Source organism: Miniopterus schreibersii (genome assembly GCF_964146895.1).
Source record: "Miniopterus schreibersii genome assembly, chromosome: 3".
NCBI lineage: Eukaryota > Metazoa > Chordata > Mammalia > Chiroptera > Miniopteridae > Miniopterus > Miniopterus schreibersii.
Window position 1 is genome coordinate 20,488,986 of NC_138103.1, and position 16,812 is coordinate 20,505,797.

General features: G+C 41.3%; 2 protein-coding genes across 7 annotated transcripts in view; one reads left to right on the forward strand and one right to left on the reverse strand.

The window, feature by feature from the left end:
- The window catches only part of PARN (poly(A)-specific ribonuclease), a 139,087-nt gene extending 131,915 nt beyond the window's left edge, over nt 1–7,172 (reverse strand). For 2 of the 4 annotated variants that reach the window (XR_013998404.1, XM_081131640.1), the window contains exons 1-5: nt 6,998–7,158; nt 6,487–6,564; nt 5,072–5,151; nt 4,534–4,601; nt 4,368–4,449 (exon numbers count right to left, since the gene is read on the reverse strand). Coding sequence is in view for 3 of the 4 variants with exons in the window: in XM_081131640.1 (XP_080987766.1) it covers nt 4,368–4,449; nt 4,534–4,601; nt 5,072–5,151; nt 6,487–6,564; nt 6,998–7,016 (327 nt within the window). In the remaining variant the exon portion in view is untranslated. Of the gene's footprint in view, nt 1–4,367; nt 4,450–4,533; nt 4,602–5,071; nt 5,152–6,486; nt 6,565–6,997 lie in introns of all 4 variants that reach the window. The other 2 variants (XM_081131638.1, XM_081131639.1) reach the window with 2 other exon arrangements.
- Nucleotides 7,173–11,476: 4,304 nt separating this feature from the next.
- The window catches only part of BFAR (bifunctional apoptosis regulator), a 29,489-nt gene continuing 24,153 nt past the window's right edge, over nt 11,477–16,812 (forward strand). The window contains exons 1-2 of one of the 3 annotated variants that reach the window (XM_081133813.1): nt 11,517–11,717; nt 16,134–16,226. The gene's annotated coding sequence lies outside the window, so the exon portion shown is untranslated. Of the gene's footprint in view, nt 11,718–16,133; nt 16,227–16,812 lie in introns of all 3 variants that reach the window. The other 2 variants (XM_081133812.1, XM_081133814.1) reach the window with 2 other exon arrangements.

The following is a 16,812-nucleotide window of genomic DNA, read 5'->3' on the forward strand; positions in this document are numbered from 1 at the left end:
CTTCCTCTCTCTGAAATCAATAAAAATATATCTAAAAATAAATATAAATAAATAAAACATTGTTCTGAACCAAGATCCAATGTTTTCTGACCTGGGTCACAAGCCTCCTTCTGTCTCCCATGCCTGTGTAGTCTTGTAATTCTACCCACCTATACATATTCCACTACTAACAGAGGCACCGAAAGATGGGCTATGGAAAGGCATTCTTGTCCTTCCTGTCACTAGACTACAAAACATCCCAACTTCCTTCTCTTTAAAAATCTGGACTCACCCTGGTTGGTGTGGCTCAGTTGGAGCATTGTCCCAGACACCAGAAGGTGGCAGGTCCCATTCCCAACCAAGGTACATAGCCAGGTTGCAGCTTCTATCCCCCAGTTGGGACATGTCGGGGAGGCAATCGATCAATTTCTCTCTCTTCCCCATCCCACTCCTTTCCTCTAAGATCAACTGGGGGAAAAACGCAGAGTCAAACATTCATATATTCCATTTCTGAAACTATGTATTTTCCACCCAAACAACACCCTTTAAATTGCACAATGGTGTAAATGTTCCTAATGCCACCAAACTTAAAACCACTTAAAATGGTAAATTTTATGTTATGTATTTTTTACTATAATTTTTCTTTTAAACCCCTCGAATGAACAAAATCTATCTGTGGTTTACTATCTACTGCCTTTGATTTGTGCTAAATGTACCATTTTCAAGATTAAAAAATCAGCACATCCATTTGAGAAGATAATTCCCCTGCTAGAAAATTTGTCCTATTAAAGTATTCCTACATATACACAAAAATATATTGCACATGGATATAGCATTGTTTAAAATAGGGAACTATTGGAATGCTTCTAAATTCCAACTCAATAAATTACACGTATTTGTACTATGAAATATGAAGACATTTTGTTGAGTAAAAAATGCAAGTTATATAAAATATGAATATTAGGATTTTGTGTATATTAAAGAAAAAGCTTGCCCGGCCGGGCATGGCTCAGCGGTTGAGCATCGACCTAGGATCCAGGCAATTGGGGTTCGATTCCTGGTCAGGGCACATGCCTGGGTTGCGGGCTCAATCCCTGGTCGGGGGCGTGCAGGCGGCGGCCAATCAATGACTCTCTCATCATTGATGTTTCTATCTCTCTCTCTCCCCCTCTCCTTTCCTCTCTCTGAAATCAATAAAGATATATTTAAAAAAAAAAAAAAGCTAAAATTATGTATATGTGTGTAGACATATGGGTATATGTATACATGCATATAAAATCTAGAAAAAAAGAGTGAAATGGGGAAAGAAGAGGTATGGAAAAGAGGGCATAAAAAAACTCATTTTTTACTCTATGGATAGTAGCAATGTTTCATTTTTCACAACTATGTGTGTATTATCTTCCATTAATTCAACTATAGATGTTCGGCCAGAAAAAGGAAGAAGAGAAGAAAAAGAGGAGATGAAAACAATGTAAATGCCATGACATTTTGCCTGTCATTCCACAGGATGGGTACATTCACTGGGAGTGTGTTTGGTTCTCAGTATGCCCATTCCTCCACATCCTGCCTAGTGTGTGAGCATCTCACCATGTGTACAGACAATTACTTTTCAAAGAGCATATTAGGTTGTTTTACACCCCTCCCCAAGTCCCATCTGTTTTAAGGGTGATAAGAGCTTTTTAAGAGGGATTTTTGACTGGACACAATTTTTACCCTATTTACTAACTCTAGACCCTAACTCCCTTATAAGATAGAACTGTGTTGCAGTCACAGAATTTTAAACAAAACAAAAACCACCTTAGATGGAGGAAAAAATAAAGAAAATTCTAAGATACTATCATTTACCTTATCCCATACAAATCACAAGTTTACATACTGAGTCTATATTTGTTTGTTTTATATTTTTTAATAGATTTTTTAGAGAAAAGGGGGGAGATACTGATTTGTTGTTCCCCGTATTTGTGCATTCAATGGCTGATTCTAATATGAGCCCTTACTGGGGATCGAATTGCCACCCCGGCCTACTGGGCTACATACTGAGTCTAAATCTTTTTTCTGCCTTTGCTTTTCCAGACTAGAGAATTACAGCCTTTCCCTCCCATTTTAGGCATTAGTCCCTGGTCTATCTTCAAGTCTATTGTATCTTTTTCTTTTTTAAGGAGTGGGTGGCAACTAGAACTGCATGAAGTGTTCCAGGTGTAGCCACAGAATGGCTTTGTACAATAGGTAGAGTTATTCTGATCCGTTTCCAATACATTTCCTAGAATAACCATATTTGTGTTAGTCTTTTAGAACAGAGCATCATCCCTTACGTGTCTCAGTGGCACTCTTTGCGTTTTTTCATATATGAGATCATACAGTATTTGTCTTTCTCTATAAGACTTATCTCACCTAGCAGTGTATAAGTGAATAGTGTATAGAAATGCACTGATTTTTTAATATTGATTTTGATTCCTGCAAATTTACTGGATTTGATTATTGGTTCTAACAGTTTTTTGGTGGCATCTTTAGGGTTTGTTGTTGTTTTATTTAACCTCCGGCTAAAGCCATGGAACCCACTTTAACTGTCTTCTACTAATACTGCTAGAAAACTGTAGCTACACAAATTTCCAAACTGAGCCTATTTTTCTCTCAGTAAAAACCTACAAATACTGTTTACTTAAGTATCCTATACTAAGGTGACTGGTAAATAGCTGTTAACTGAGTGCACGGTAAAGAAAACATCAACTATGGTTTATTTGCTTATTTAAAAAAACAGATTACAAGACCAAATTTATCTTTATCTTTTCAGCCCCAGGCATAACTGAGATTAACTCTCAATTTCATTTGCTTATATCCTGCCTCCTTACAAAAAGAATTCAACATGACTCAGTCACTCAGAAGCCTACTGTTCAGGCTCTCTTAACTGCATTACCACTTACATGCAGGAGAAAAGAAAGTCGAGAAGACTCAAATGAACTAATGTTGCTACTGGGAGAGAAGCTAGGGGGAAAGACAACATTCATCTTTAATCACATACTTATATAATATGCAAATATGTGATTAAAGATGAGTGTCTTTTTATCCATTATAACAGATTATTAATAGGAAAGAAAAAGGAAAATGGTATTTACTAAGTGTTTACCAGGTCAGCTACAACAACCATAAAAAGGATGTTCTGCCCTGGCCAGTTTGGCTCAATGGTTAGAGCATTAGCCCACTGACTGAATGGTCCAGGGTTCAATTCTGGCCAAGGGCATGTACCTCAGTTGCAAGCTCGATCCCCACCCCAACACGTGTGGGAGGCAACCAATCGATGTGTCTCTCTCACATCAATGTTTCTCTCTCCTTCTCCCCCTTTTTCTCTGCCCCTTCCACTCTCTCCACTTTGGTGGCATCTTTAGGGTTTGTTGTTGTTGTTGTTTTATTTAACCTCCGGCTAAAGCCATGGAACCCACTTTAACTGTCTCTCTGTAAAACAATAGTGTGTATATATATATATATATACACACACACACACACACACACAAATATATATATGTATACACACACACGTGTGTGTGTGTGTCTGTGTATATATATATATTTTTATTTTTTATATAAAAAAATAAACGGGATGTTCTAAGGGAGAATCTCCCATATGTTTACCTTGGCTCATAAAGTAAGCCTCTCCTCAGGAGGAAACAGCAATATTTTCCCGCCCTCCCTTTCCTAACTGATGAGCTTGGAAAAAGGAACTAAGGGTATATAGTTTAGCTCCTTCTGGGTTCTTTTAAGACAGGATACACACATACTCTGCTCTTCCAGAAAATAAAGTTCTATCCTTGGAGGTGGGTGCAAAAAGAATGAGGTGGGAAGAAGCCTACAGGTCCTGAGCTATAAGTTCAATTCAGGTGTAAGATATTCAAAATCCCAAATAGAGCCACATTATGAAGATGAGTTCTCAAAGCCATACTGTGGCTACACCTGGACACTTCATGTAGTTCTCAAAGTTTTGAGAACTTTATGCAATTCTCAAAGTTTTACTAATAGTAAAGCTCATGTTCTGATTTCCATCTGCCTGTCACTTGTGTCCTATTCCTTAATTCATTCCCAAGTAAAGGGTAAGATAGCAGTGTAAATAATTTACAACCCTAAAACTGAAGGTCAGAAACAGTGTACAGATGATGAGTTGTGGACCTGTGGACCTGAAACCTGTATAATTTTGCTAACCAGTGTCACACCAATAAATCCAATAAAAAGGAAAAATTTAAATAAATAAATAAAACTAAAGGTCAGAGAGGTGAAAAGTTTTTCCAAAGTCCAAAGTTAGTGGTAGAACCAAATTTTAAAGAGAATTCTGATTCCACATATCCACACAGACTGATCAGCAATTCATAACAGAAAAAAAATTCAATTATGCTACTAACCTGACAAACAAATTTGACATCTGGTGAGGATCTATTGAAGGGTTTCGGGAAAACATAGAAGTTAAATGACTTTATTATATACCTGGAAAAATAAGATAAAAGGAGATTTAGGGGGTTTCATTATGCCACGACAAAAGAATTCCCACCACTTGTTCAAACAACCTACTTTGAATTTACGTAGTCATACTTAAAAGTGCAAAGGCCAAACTGAAACAGCAAAAAGTCCATGGAATGCTGGAAAAGGGAAATAAAACATCTGTCAAAACAATGCTGTATATTCAGTAACAGTGTTCTCAATCAAGTGGGCTTTCTAATTATTCAATTTGACTTTGGAAGAATACTTCCAATTAGAACAGATTACAGATTACGCATTAAAGCATTATTAATTTATATACATTTCTTAATGTTTTCCCCAATTATGCACCTATCTACCATCCAGAGCATATTAGGCATATTTCCAAATTTTAAAATAACCACATCATATTTCCTATAAATCAAATTAACACTGAAAATATTACACCTTCCCCCAAAATGTTTTCCAGCAAGCAATTATTTTTGCTGTTGCTTCAAATAACACTAAAATATTGTTTTACAGCTGGGGTTGAAAAGTCAATGTGCAAGTTTAATGATCATATTTCTCTACAATTCAATGTCAGGAGGACAAACAGTAGGGAGAAAAAAGATTTTCTAGCACATCCATTTACCTTTTTAAGCTTCTGATACCTTTCTTCTGGAGTGTCAAAACCATTTGTTAATGCGGTGACTGAAGGTCCATCACTGATTCCTAGATTTTAAGAAATAAAAGTTTTTAACTTGTTAGTAAATACTAATGTAAAAATGTCAGTAAGCTATTCAGTGGCTCTGTAATTTTAGATTCTCATGAATTACAAAGCGCTCCCTACTTCACTTTTTCAAAATAAGCATTCATTTCACTGGCCACCAAGCTAAACTCTATAATAATGAACTTTGAGATATGAATGTTTCAACTTGAGAATGGCCATGTTTGAGTTTCTACAATAGGTTTCAAAACATAGTAATGATTTAAGAAAACATATCTATGATTGAATAAGTTTTGTTTCTTTCAGAAGTTTAATGCATAATCAGGTATCAGCATATTCTAAAGTATATTATTGTTAGAGTTCCAGTCTTGGCCAACAGTTTGGAATTACATGTACACAACAAAGATATCTTCGAGGCCAAGAGAAAATTATTTCTGGTGAAAACTCTTAGCTTCCCAGAGAATTGAATCCCACTAGAAAAGGCATGTAAATTAAAGCCAAGGATCTATTTATTCCAGCATGGATTCCTTTAGAAAGAGCTGAAGAGTTTTTCAAACATGTAAAATCAGATAGTGAAAGTAGGTATCTATACCAAAGAAAGTCTACTGTTCATACTAACTTCAACAACTTAGGGGGTTTTTCTAAACCAAAAAGAAAAGAAAAAAAAATCCTTGCAATTATAAGCGTTGGTTAAGTATTATACGCACATACACACCCATGCCAAGGTAGGCAATGAGCAATTCCACAAATGCATAAAGCCTGACCCTAAAGTCAGTCACAAAGGACAAATATTGCATGACTCCACTTACAGGAAATGCCTAGAGTAGTCAAATTCATAAAGACAGAAATAGTGGTTGCCAGAGGCAAGGGAGGAGGAAGGAATTGGGACTTGTTCAACGGGTATAGAGTTTCAGTTTGGGAAGATGAAAAAGTTCAGGAGATGGACGGTGAAGATGGTTGCCCAACAATGTGAATGTACTTAATGCCACTGAACTATAAAAGTAGTTTAAAATGGTCAATTTTATGTTATGTATATTTTACCACACACACCAAAAAAAACCTTGACTCCAACCCTCAAGCTACCACCCACCTGTCAAACTGTTTTAAGCAGCACCAAAACCATATTCTCTATCTGCAACCCTCAGAGCACCAACAATCACAAACCCACTTCTCTGCTTTTGAAACCTTAAAAAGAGGAAATGTTGAGACTCTCGTGGAACTTGCCCAAGGCTATCAACAGGGAAAAGGAGTCAGCAAGCAGAAGTCAGGGGCAGGGTGTCAGGAGGAGCCCTGGCTACGCTTTGCAAGGTGCTAGCCGAGAGCTTGCAAGCGCGGGATACCTGAAAACTCCCCATCGATGGCAAAGAAGTCCGCCTCCTCTATGGCCTGGTACACTTTGTGAAGATTACTCTTAAAATCTGCGGAGAAACCGAGAAGCTCAGAACCGGTGGCCTGGCTTTCTGCCCACGAGAGCCTAAGGGGGGAGGGAAGGAGGGCCGAGGAGCTTCTAAGGCCTGGGCCCGGAGGACAAGTACTGCAGGGATGCACGGTACAGAGAGCGTCAAGGCCCCAAGGGTGCAGGGGCTGGAAAGGGACAAGGACTGAGGGTGTACGGGCCAGAGAGGAGCAAGGCCCTGAGGGCTGCTGGGCAGGAGAACAAGGCCCCCAGGGGGACACGGGCCAGAGAGGGGCAAGCCCGCCCCAGAGGCACACAGGCTGAGGAGGGCAAACTCCTGAGAGGCTGCCTCAGCCCCAGGCCCCACCAAGCGGATCGGGCGGCCGTGATCCGGGCCTAGCAGGCCGAGTGAGGGGGACCGTGGGGATGCGGGGAGGTGCACGGCGGACACGCACTGCTCCTGATTATCTCCATTCTGTAGGGTGGCCGGAACCCCGGCCCCGCCCGGGCTCGCCTCCGCCGTTCTACTCGCAGAGTTCCCGGCGACTGCAGCGGCGGCTGAGGTACCGGCGACGGAGAGCGCGGCGGCGATTTCCGGGAACAGCGCGCGCCAGCGCGCATCACGTGCGCTGCGTCACGGCGGGGGCGGGGCCAAGGCTGGGCTCCCTTTACTCCTTCTAGGGACAGAGGAGGGGCGTGGCTATCGAAGTCCGGAGGCAAGGTCTAACCTATGAGGCCAGGTCGTGCAGCATTTCCTTTAGAAGAAATATGCATATCCTAACATCCAATCAATGAGCAAGTATTTCCTGGGTTCCTATTATATGCGATGCACTCTGAAAGGAGTGGGGATACGGTGATGAACAGAAAACACAAGGTCCCTGCCCCATTGGAGTTTAACTTGGGGTAAGGGAAAAGTCCAGCAGAAATCAAACTTGCTACTTGGGATCATCATAATCTCTTTGTAGAGGAAGAGCAGGATGCTGCAGTACTAATAATGGGGGGGGAGGGGGAATTACTTAAAAATGTAATGAGGGAAGCAAAGCTGAGACCTTGTCTATCGCACTAGACACTGGACATGGCCAGCACAGCAGAGGAGGTCTTGCCTAAAGGAGTTTTGGGGGCCGCGGCTGATCCCCAGAGCCTACAACGGTGCTGACATATAGTAGATGCTGAGTAAACAGGGTTGAGTGAATGAATTCACCTTGGTCTTTCACAAAACCCAACTATGTTAGAAGATCTGCTTTCAAAGGCTAACTGCCATTTATTAGGTCTGGAACTATTCAACCTTCCTAAACCTCAGTTTCCTCACCCACTAAATAGGGTTAAGGATCAGTGGTGATAATGCATGTGAAGTGTAAAGCACCGTATAAGTAAATGGAAGGTATAATTACAGATCTAACTTGCTGTCACATTTTCCTGCATTCACACTCTTGGTTGTAGAAAAATACTGAGTACAAACCACCTGTTCTTTTTGAAAAGAAGATAACCATTATCCATCCAGAAGGAAATATTAAGTACTCTAAACAACAAATAAAGAGTCTGGCCATTTTTTCCTGTAAGGTCCTGTTACATAGGACAAGGGTCTGAAGGTCTGGGCCATTCTTACTAAATGCTATTTTTGCTAAATGTTAAAATATGCTAAATGTAGCAGCACAGTATTTTGCAGACCAGCTGTAAACAGGATGAGCTTGACAGGAACCCAACCCTGTAAGTGTAGCAAATTGCAAAGGAGAAATAAACATGTAATTGACCAAATAGTGTATAAAGGCAATGGCTAAGCCTCCCAGACACTTGCTACAAGTAAATAGAATGACGTTGGAACAACCATGTCTCATTCTTGAACAGAACCCAAGCAGAAACCCCTTGAATTTGGTAACAGTCCCACAGCAAAGGCCTTTTCCCTTGCCTCACTTAATGTAAAACTATATACAGGTAATTATTCCCACTGTCCCTAGTGTGAGCAGCAGAGAATGAATGTGAATGTAAATTCTAGAGTTCAACTGGAATGGGAAGGGGAAAAACCAATATGACAAGTAGTCAAACCTCAAGCTTGAAATGTCTCTCTGCCTCCTTAAGTTTAAGCTTAAAAACTAATTGGAAAATACTAGCCGCATATGGCCACTTAAAGTTAAATTTTAAGTAATTTAGCCCAGCCAGGCGTGGCTCAGCGGTTGGGCGTCGACCTGGGGTCCAGGCGATCGGGGTTCGATTCCCGGTCAGGGCACATGCCTGGGTTGTGGGCTCGATCAATGACTCTCTCATCATTGATGTTTCTATCTCTCTCTCTCCCTCTCCTTTCCTCTCTCTGAAATCAATAAAGATGTATTTTAAAAATAAATAAATTTTAAGTAATTTAAATTGAATAAATATCAAAACTTACACCACAGCTAAAGTAATCAAAACAGTATGGTTTTGATTAAAACTGGCTTAAAGGCATAGAAACCAATGAAAGAGTAGAGAGCCCCAAAACAAACCCATGCATATATGCTCAAGTGATTTGCAACAAGGATGCCAAGATTATTCAAGGGAGAAAGGGTACTCTTTTCAACATACGGTGCTGGGAAAGCTAGATATCCACATGCAAGAGAATGAAGTTGGACCCTTACCTAACACCATATAAAAAGTAACTCAAAATATATCAAACACCTAAATGTAGGGGCTGAAACTATAGGACTCTTTAAGAAAAACAAAGGGCAAAAGCTCCATAATTAATTCCTACAACTCAGCAACTCAAAAACAAACAATTTTATTAAAAAATGGACAAAGGACTTGAATAAATATCCAAAGAAGATACACAAATGGCCAACAAGCACATGAAAAGATGTTCAACATCACTAATACAAATCAAAACCACAATGAGATACCATTTCATATCCACTGGGTGAGAAATTAGAACTTTGCGCACTGCTGGTGGAAATGTAAAATAGTGGAGCCACTATGGTGGTTCTTAAAAAATTAAAAATAGCCTGGCCAGGCGTGGCTCAGCGGTTGAGCATCAACCTAGGATCCAGGAGATTGTGGTTCAATTCCCCATCAGGGCACATGCCTGGGTTGCGGGTTTGATCCCCAGTTGGGAGCGTGCAGGAGGCAGTGGATCAGTGACTCTCTCATCACTGATGTTTCTATCTCTCTTCCCCTCCCCCTCCCTTCCTCACTGAGATCAATAAAGATATATTTTTTTAAAGAATTAAAAATAGCCCAGGTTGATGTTGCTCAGTGGTTAGAGCGTTGGCCCCTAAACCGAAGGATTGCAGGTTCGATCCCTGGCCCAGGTCAGGCGCGTGCAGGAAGCAACCAATTCCATGTATCTCTCTCAACTTCAATGTTTCTCTCTCTCCCTCTCCCTCTCTCTCTCTCTCCTTCTCTTTCTCTCCTTCCCTTCTACTCTCTCTAAAAATCAATGGAAAAAATATTCTCAGGTGAGGATTAACAAAAAAACAAAAAAAATTAAGGGATGCAGCAATTCCACTTCTGGGCATACACCAACAGAATCAAAAGCAGAGATTTGAACAGGTATTTGTACACCCATTTATTAGCAGCATTATTCACCATAGCTAAAAGGTAGAAACAACCCAAGTGTCCATCAACAGATGAATAAACAAAATGTAATATATACATAACACCAGAATATTATTCAGCCTTAAAAAGGAATGAAATTCTGCCCTGGCTGGACATTTCAGTTGGTTGGAGTGTCGTCTGGTACACTGAAAGACTTTCAGTTCATTTCCCCCACAGGTGCCTACTGGAGGCAACTGATCGATCCTTCTCTTAAAATTAAAAAAAAGAAAGAGAGAGAGAGAGAGAGAGAGAGAGAGAGAGAGGAAGGAGGGAGGAAGGGAGGGGGAGAGAGAGAGAGAGAGAGAGAGAGAGAGAGAGAGAGAGAGAGAGAGAGAGAGAAGAAAGAAAGAAAGAAAGAAAGAAAGAAAGAAAGAAAGAAAGAAAGAAAGAAAGAAAGAAAGAAAGAAAGAAAGAAAGAAAGAGAAAAAGAAAGAAAGAGAAAAAGAAAGAAAGAAAGAAAGAAAGAAAGAAAGAAAGAAAGAAAGAAAGAAAGAAAGAAAGAGAAAAAGAAAGAAAGAGAAAAAGAAAGAAAGAAAGAAAGAAAGAGAAAAAGGAAAGAAGGAAATTCTGACATGTGCTACAACCATGAACTTTAAGGACATTATGCTAAGTGAAGTAAGCCAGTCACAACAAAATACTGTACAATTCCAGTTATTTGTGGTGCCTAGAGTAGTCAAATTCATAGAGACAGAAAGTAGAATGATGGTTAAGAGAGACTGGGGGAAGGGGACCATGAGGTGGTGTTAAATGGATACGAAACTCCCTTTTGTAAAGATGAAAAAAGTCCTGTAGATGGATGGTGATGATGGTTGCACAATAGTGTGGGTATATTTAATGCCACTGTCCTGTACACTTAAAAATGGTTAAAACGGTAACTTTAATATTACGTATCTTTTACCACACACACACAAAATGCTGATGCTTATTACCAGATTATCCTCCAGAAAATGGGTTCGCATCCCTAAGCACTAGCACAGATCATTACCAATCTTTTTTACTCTTTGCCAGTTTTATAGGTAGAAGTCATCCAAATGATCAGTTTAACGATCTCCAGACCAGCGGTTTAAAACATGTCGGCATTAATTCTCAACGGAGCAAAACGCTGTGAGAGAAAAGTTGTAAAGTCATTTTCATTCCAATTCTTCTTAATACTGTAAATAGAAGTTTAGCGATAGTCCTCTGACTTTTTGCATAAATATGTGAAGGCAAAAAAAACCACAAAAACTCACTATGGAAAGTACAGTGCGGACTTGCAATATTGTTTTAATAAATCTATGACTCAGAAACAGCCGCCAGGGAGGAGGGGATACAGCAAGAACCTCAAGCTCAGAGCTACGCTCCGGTCGCTCGGGTCCCTGAGGAGGAAGGGGCGGGACCCACGGTGCTACGCATGCGTGCGGCTTCTTGGCCGGGGAGTGGCCGCTCTAGGCAGTGGGGAGGTCGCGGGGTTGAGGGGGCTGGGAAACAAGTGCGACCTCTCCTCTATGGTCCGGAGCCCGGGGCACCTTCCTTGGCAGTCTTAGGTTACTTCCGGAAGTGAAGCTGCCACCTCCTCCTCGACTTCCGCGGGGTCCAGGCCGGGTTGGCTGCCGGGTGGGCCCCAGGATGAGCGCAGTGGTAAGCAGTCGCGCGGCGGATGATAGTGAGGGGCTACCTGGGCTCGATTTGGGGGCGGGGTGTGGAGGACAGGCGTGAGGCTCGAGATCCGAGGAGGCGCGCGGGGCTTTCCTTATCCAGGCCCGGGTCCTGAGCAACCGCAGTCCTGGCCTCGAGACGCGAGCCCCTGCTTGGCCAACTTCCCCATCCCTTCCCTAGAGCCCTACATCGGCACGGCGAGTCGCTGGGCCTCGCCTGTGTCCCCTCGAGGGTCAGCGTCAGCCTACCGCTCCAGGATTTCCCCAGGGCGAGAGGGAGGGGGCGTCGCTTCCACCCACCTTGTAGGGGGACGACGGGCGCCCATCCCCGAGGAGCACCAGCCTCAGCCTGCGACAGTGCGTTCAGAATTGATCAGGCTCCTGATAAATGCCGGGTTGGGCTTCAGATCTAATTGGCGAGGCACTATCTGCCACAAAACGGAACGATTGCTCCCGTTTTAAAGAAGGATAACGGACGCGCAGAAAGGCGAAAGTGAAACCGCACAGTCACATTGGGGATAGGCTAGAACCAGCTCTGGGATTCCGAGTTTACGGGCAGAAATCTGAACTTGTGCAAAGGGAATTTTCTTTAAAAAATAAAACGGCAAATGAGAGTCAGGCTGTGGGTCTAACTGGGAGTCTTTGGCAGGGCAAGAGGCTACCCTCTCAGTGCCCTAGGCGGCTGCCCTCCTACTTTGGTGGAGAGAAGCGAGCCCAGAGGCTGCCGTGTCCTCAAATGTCGCCAATGGGTCTCCCCGCGGAACCCCATTGGTTGGTCCATTGGGGGGTGGCCTTTATGTCACGCTTTGGAAGGCCAATAGGGAGGAGGTTTACTCTCCCCTCCACCCCCCCAGGCACACCCCGGAGTGAATTGTTTGGTTTGGTTTTGTTATGGTTGTTTTATAAACAAACATCTAGGGTGTATGATGCACTCTGCATTTCCTGTCTATCTTCATAAACTTGATTAAAAAACTGCTTCTCCAGGGCAGTTCTTTTTTCTTTCTTTTTTTTAAGCTCAGTGCTTGCAGGCACTACTTACATAGCTGGCACTCAGTAAATACAACTATTAATTATTTTAATAATACCTATCAACCATAGAGTAAACTCTTTTTGAGTATCTATGGTTAGAAGTTATCACTTAAACCTCCTTCAGAGTAGATATTATTATCCTGAACTTATAAATGGGAAATAAATGTGACCTGCTTTGGAACCCAGGTATCTCTCATTCTGAAGACTACTGACTCAACTGTACCAGCTTCTCCAGGGAAATTATAATCTATGAGATGAGGAAACATGCACAAATAAAAGTTATGCTAATGCACACAGGCAGGAAGGATTAATTTGGGTGTGGGGGGCAGTTAGTCATTAGAGAGGTTCAAATGAAAGTTAATTTGGGTCTTGTCAGCTGGACACTTTTGACCCAGAGATGGTTTGGAGCTGTGTTACAGATGGAGGGAACAGAGTGATATGGAAAAGTGAGCAAGAAGCAGGAATTAATATGTGAGACTAGAGTATGAATAGGTGAATAATAGGGAATAGTCACAATAATAATAAATTGCACTGTGTTCCAGGCACTCTTTTCAGTGCTGTGGACATTTTAATTCCTTTCATCAACAACCCTATCAGGAAGATACTATAAAGATCTCCATTTTATAGATGAGGAAACAGGAACAAAGGTTAAGTGATTTGCCTGAGGTCACACAACTAATAATTGGTGGAACTTGAACTCAGTCATTCTGGCTCTAGAATTTGTGCTTTTACTTTAAAAGTTGTAGCCTAGGTTAGAGCATCAGCGCACAGACTGAAGGGTCTCAGGTTCGATTGTGGCCAAAGGCACGTACCCCGATTGCAGGCTCAATCCCTAGCCCCAGTCGGGCAGATTGCGGGAGGCAACCAGTTTATGTGTCTCTCTCACATCAATGTTTCTCTCTCTCCCTCTCTCCCCCTTCCGCTCTCTCTGAAAAGCAATGGAAAAAATATCCTCAGGTGAGGATTAAAAAAAAAAACCAGTTGTGTTGGTTGATAGCAGGCCATAGAGATGCTTAAATGACAAGCTTACAACTATAGGTTTTAATTTCTCATAGTTGGGAAGGTCTTGAGCAAAGGAAGGGCTTGATCAGAATTGTGTTCCAGAAGGATGGTTTGGGCAGTGGTGAGAGGAGGGACTGGAGAGAAGGGCAAATGAGATTAGTAGTGTTACCAAGCTTTATTTTGTTCACACCTTACCCATACGTTGTCTGAAACATATATTTAGGGCATATAACTGTTTATTTGTACAGGCATACCTCAGAAATACTGCAGGTTAGGTTTTGGTTCAAGGCCACATCAATAAAGCTAGTATCACAGTAAAGGAAGTTGTAATCTTTTTGCTAGTGGAGGGTCCTGCCTTCAATCTGTATAAACACAACATCTGTGAAGTGCAAAAATCGAAGCACAATTTAAAGTGAGATGTGCTGCCTGGCTGGGCGTAGCTTAGCAGTTGAGCATTGACCTAGGATCCAGGAGATCACAGTTAAATTCCAGGTCAGGGCACATGCCTGGGTTGTGGGCTCAATTCCCAGTCGGGGGCGTGCAGGAGGCAGCCAATCAATGACGACTCTCTCATCATTGTTGTTTCTATCTCTCTCTGTCCCTCTCTCTTCCTCTCTCTGAAATCAATAAAGATATATTTTTAAAAATTAAAAAAAAAATAAAATGAGATGTGCCTAAATGGAACAAGCTGTCTAGTTCCCAAACTTCATGTGCATAACAGTATCCTGAGGGGCTTATTTAACATGCACATTCCTGGACCTCTCTCCCAGATACCTTTGGTGATACCTTCTTTCCAACTATCACCAAACTTCCCAGGTGATTCTGATGGAGGCTCTAAGAAATTACTGTGATAGGGAGTCAAATGTTTGTTGATTTGATTTTCATTTACTAGAAATGAAAATCTAGAGCCTAGCTTTGTGCCAGCAACTCTCAGGTATGATGATAGAATTTTATGGGTTGATTTCTGACCTCAGGGAGCTCAGGATTTGGTCAGAGAGGCAAAGACTACTCAGATAGTAACGTGCAAAAAGTATAAGAGCAAAGTAAACCTGAAAAGGATATGTCCCTTTATAATGTGTGAATCATAATAGAATCGTTTAAAAAACAACATTAAGGTATGGTTTACTGGTACCTACCAGTAGCTTTAGATGACTTTCTGAATTATTAGATATCTACATCATTTAATATATGATAGGTCATTGAATATATGCCACGAAAGAGGACAGTCTCTAGAGAGAGCCAGGACACCCTTCTCAGTGTGCTCTCTTGCCCAACACCACTCACTGGCAGTAAATCACAAGGCCTCAAAGTTCAGGCAGCAAGTCAACATCCAGTGAGCTAGCTACCTTTGTCCTAGTGATTTCTAACCTCGTCCAGAAAGAAAGTCTGTCTGTTTGGAGTTGGTAAAACACGAGGTTTTGTACGGTAAGAGCCTGGAAATGCTTCTTATATTAATGAAAGCCAGTTTTTGCCACCTGCCAGAAGTGCATGTAAGTCTCTTTTATTGCCATTGCTGACCTTTGCCTTGCTTACATTTGGGCACACATTTTTTATTTCGTAGTCACTAGAAATGCGTGGTCACTCTTTGAACATTTACTAATGTCTATAGCATTCTGCCAGTGGTTATAGTGGTGTCCCCAAAGGTGGACTTGGGGTGTTCCCAGCCACCCTCACCCCTATTTCTTTTTTTCTTTTTTTAAGAATTTTTTTATTGATTTTTAGAGGGAGAGGAAGGGAGGGGGAGAGAGACAGAAACGTTAATGTGAGAACAAAACATCAATTGTCTGCCTCCTGCACACCCCCGACCTGGGACCGAGCCCACAACCGGGACATGTGCCCTGGCCGGGAATCAAACAGGCAACCTTTCGGTGCATAGGACAACACCCAACCAACTGACCCAGACCAGGGCCTCACCCCTGTTTCTGTTGTGAATGTTTCTGCTTCTTTATCTCATGGAACAGCATACTCACCTTAGCAGTCACACGTGGGAGTTCATATTTTCAAAATGCAGTGTTGTTAGATTCTAGTTTGTTTTCTCTAGTTTGGATTTCTCAGCTTTTCAGTAGCAGCTCTGTGACGTGGCCTAGATGATAAAGGAGTGTATCAGTCCTTTGTACTGGTTATTGTTATTGATTACATTATTAATGTAGTGTTGTGAGGACAGACTTTAAGTCAGACCAGGATTTGGACCTCCATTTTCTCATCTGTAAAATGGAGATGATAGTAATAATTATCCCATAGGATTGTTATGCCTTTCGCATTATAAGGGCTCAGTTTGTCAATATTCTCTTTTGTCAGGTAATATGTAATGAGATGAAATGGTCTAATTAGAGGCCCATATGAAGCCAAAATCTTTTTATTCTTGTAGTGAACATCTTTGCTAAGACATGACTGAGATCATAATTTTCAGGCTGGAATCCCTATAATGTTGCCCTTCAAAGGATTATTCCTAAAATATCAGGTATGTACTATAGTCACAGTAAGCATCTTGTTGAATGAAGAGGTAGAACCATAATTATATACCACTGAACAAAGCAGTTTGAAGATTATTATCTCTAAGAGTTAACAATCATTACATAATGAATCTTTATAAGCTTAGGTGTAGAAATTCTTAAACTCAGAATTAATGCATTCTTCTTTGATAAACTCAATAAAAATGATTGTATTAATTGACTTTAAGTGTTAGTTGGGTGACTAAATCAAACAGGTAACAGCATAGGAACCATGAGATAGTAGCCCTCTCGATAAATCCATAGATAAGTACTTGACCGGGTCAGAGAACTTTGCTTCCAAGGGAGGAACTTGGCTAAGTTAATTCCAAGTTCCTTACTTACATAGAATTAATTATTGGGAGATTGTTTTGTGTCTCAGCCCCCCCCCCTTTTTTTGTCATTTAGGTATTTCTTTGGAAAAACATAAAAAGGGTTATGGTGATAGATGTCTTGGCATTGCCCAAGTCATTGGAGACTGTGATAATTGTTTCCTATCAATTAGACCAAAAGACCAAACCCATGAACATTTTAGAAAAGGTTAACTATACAGTTTGT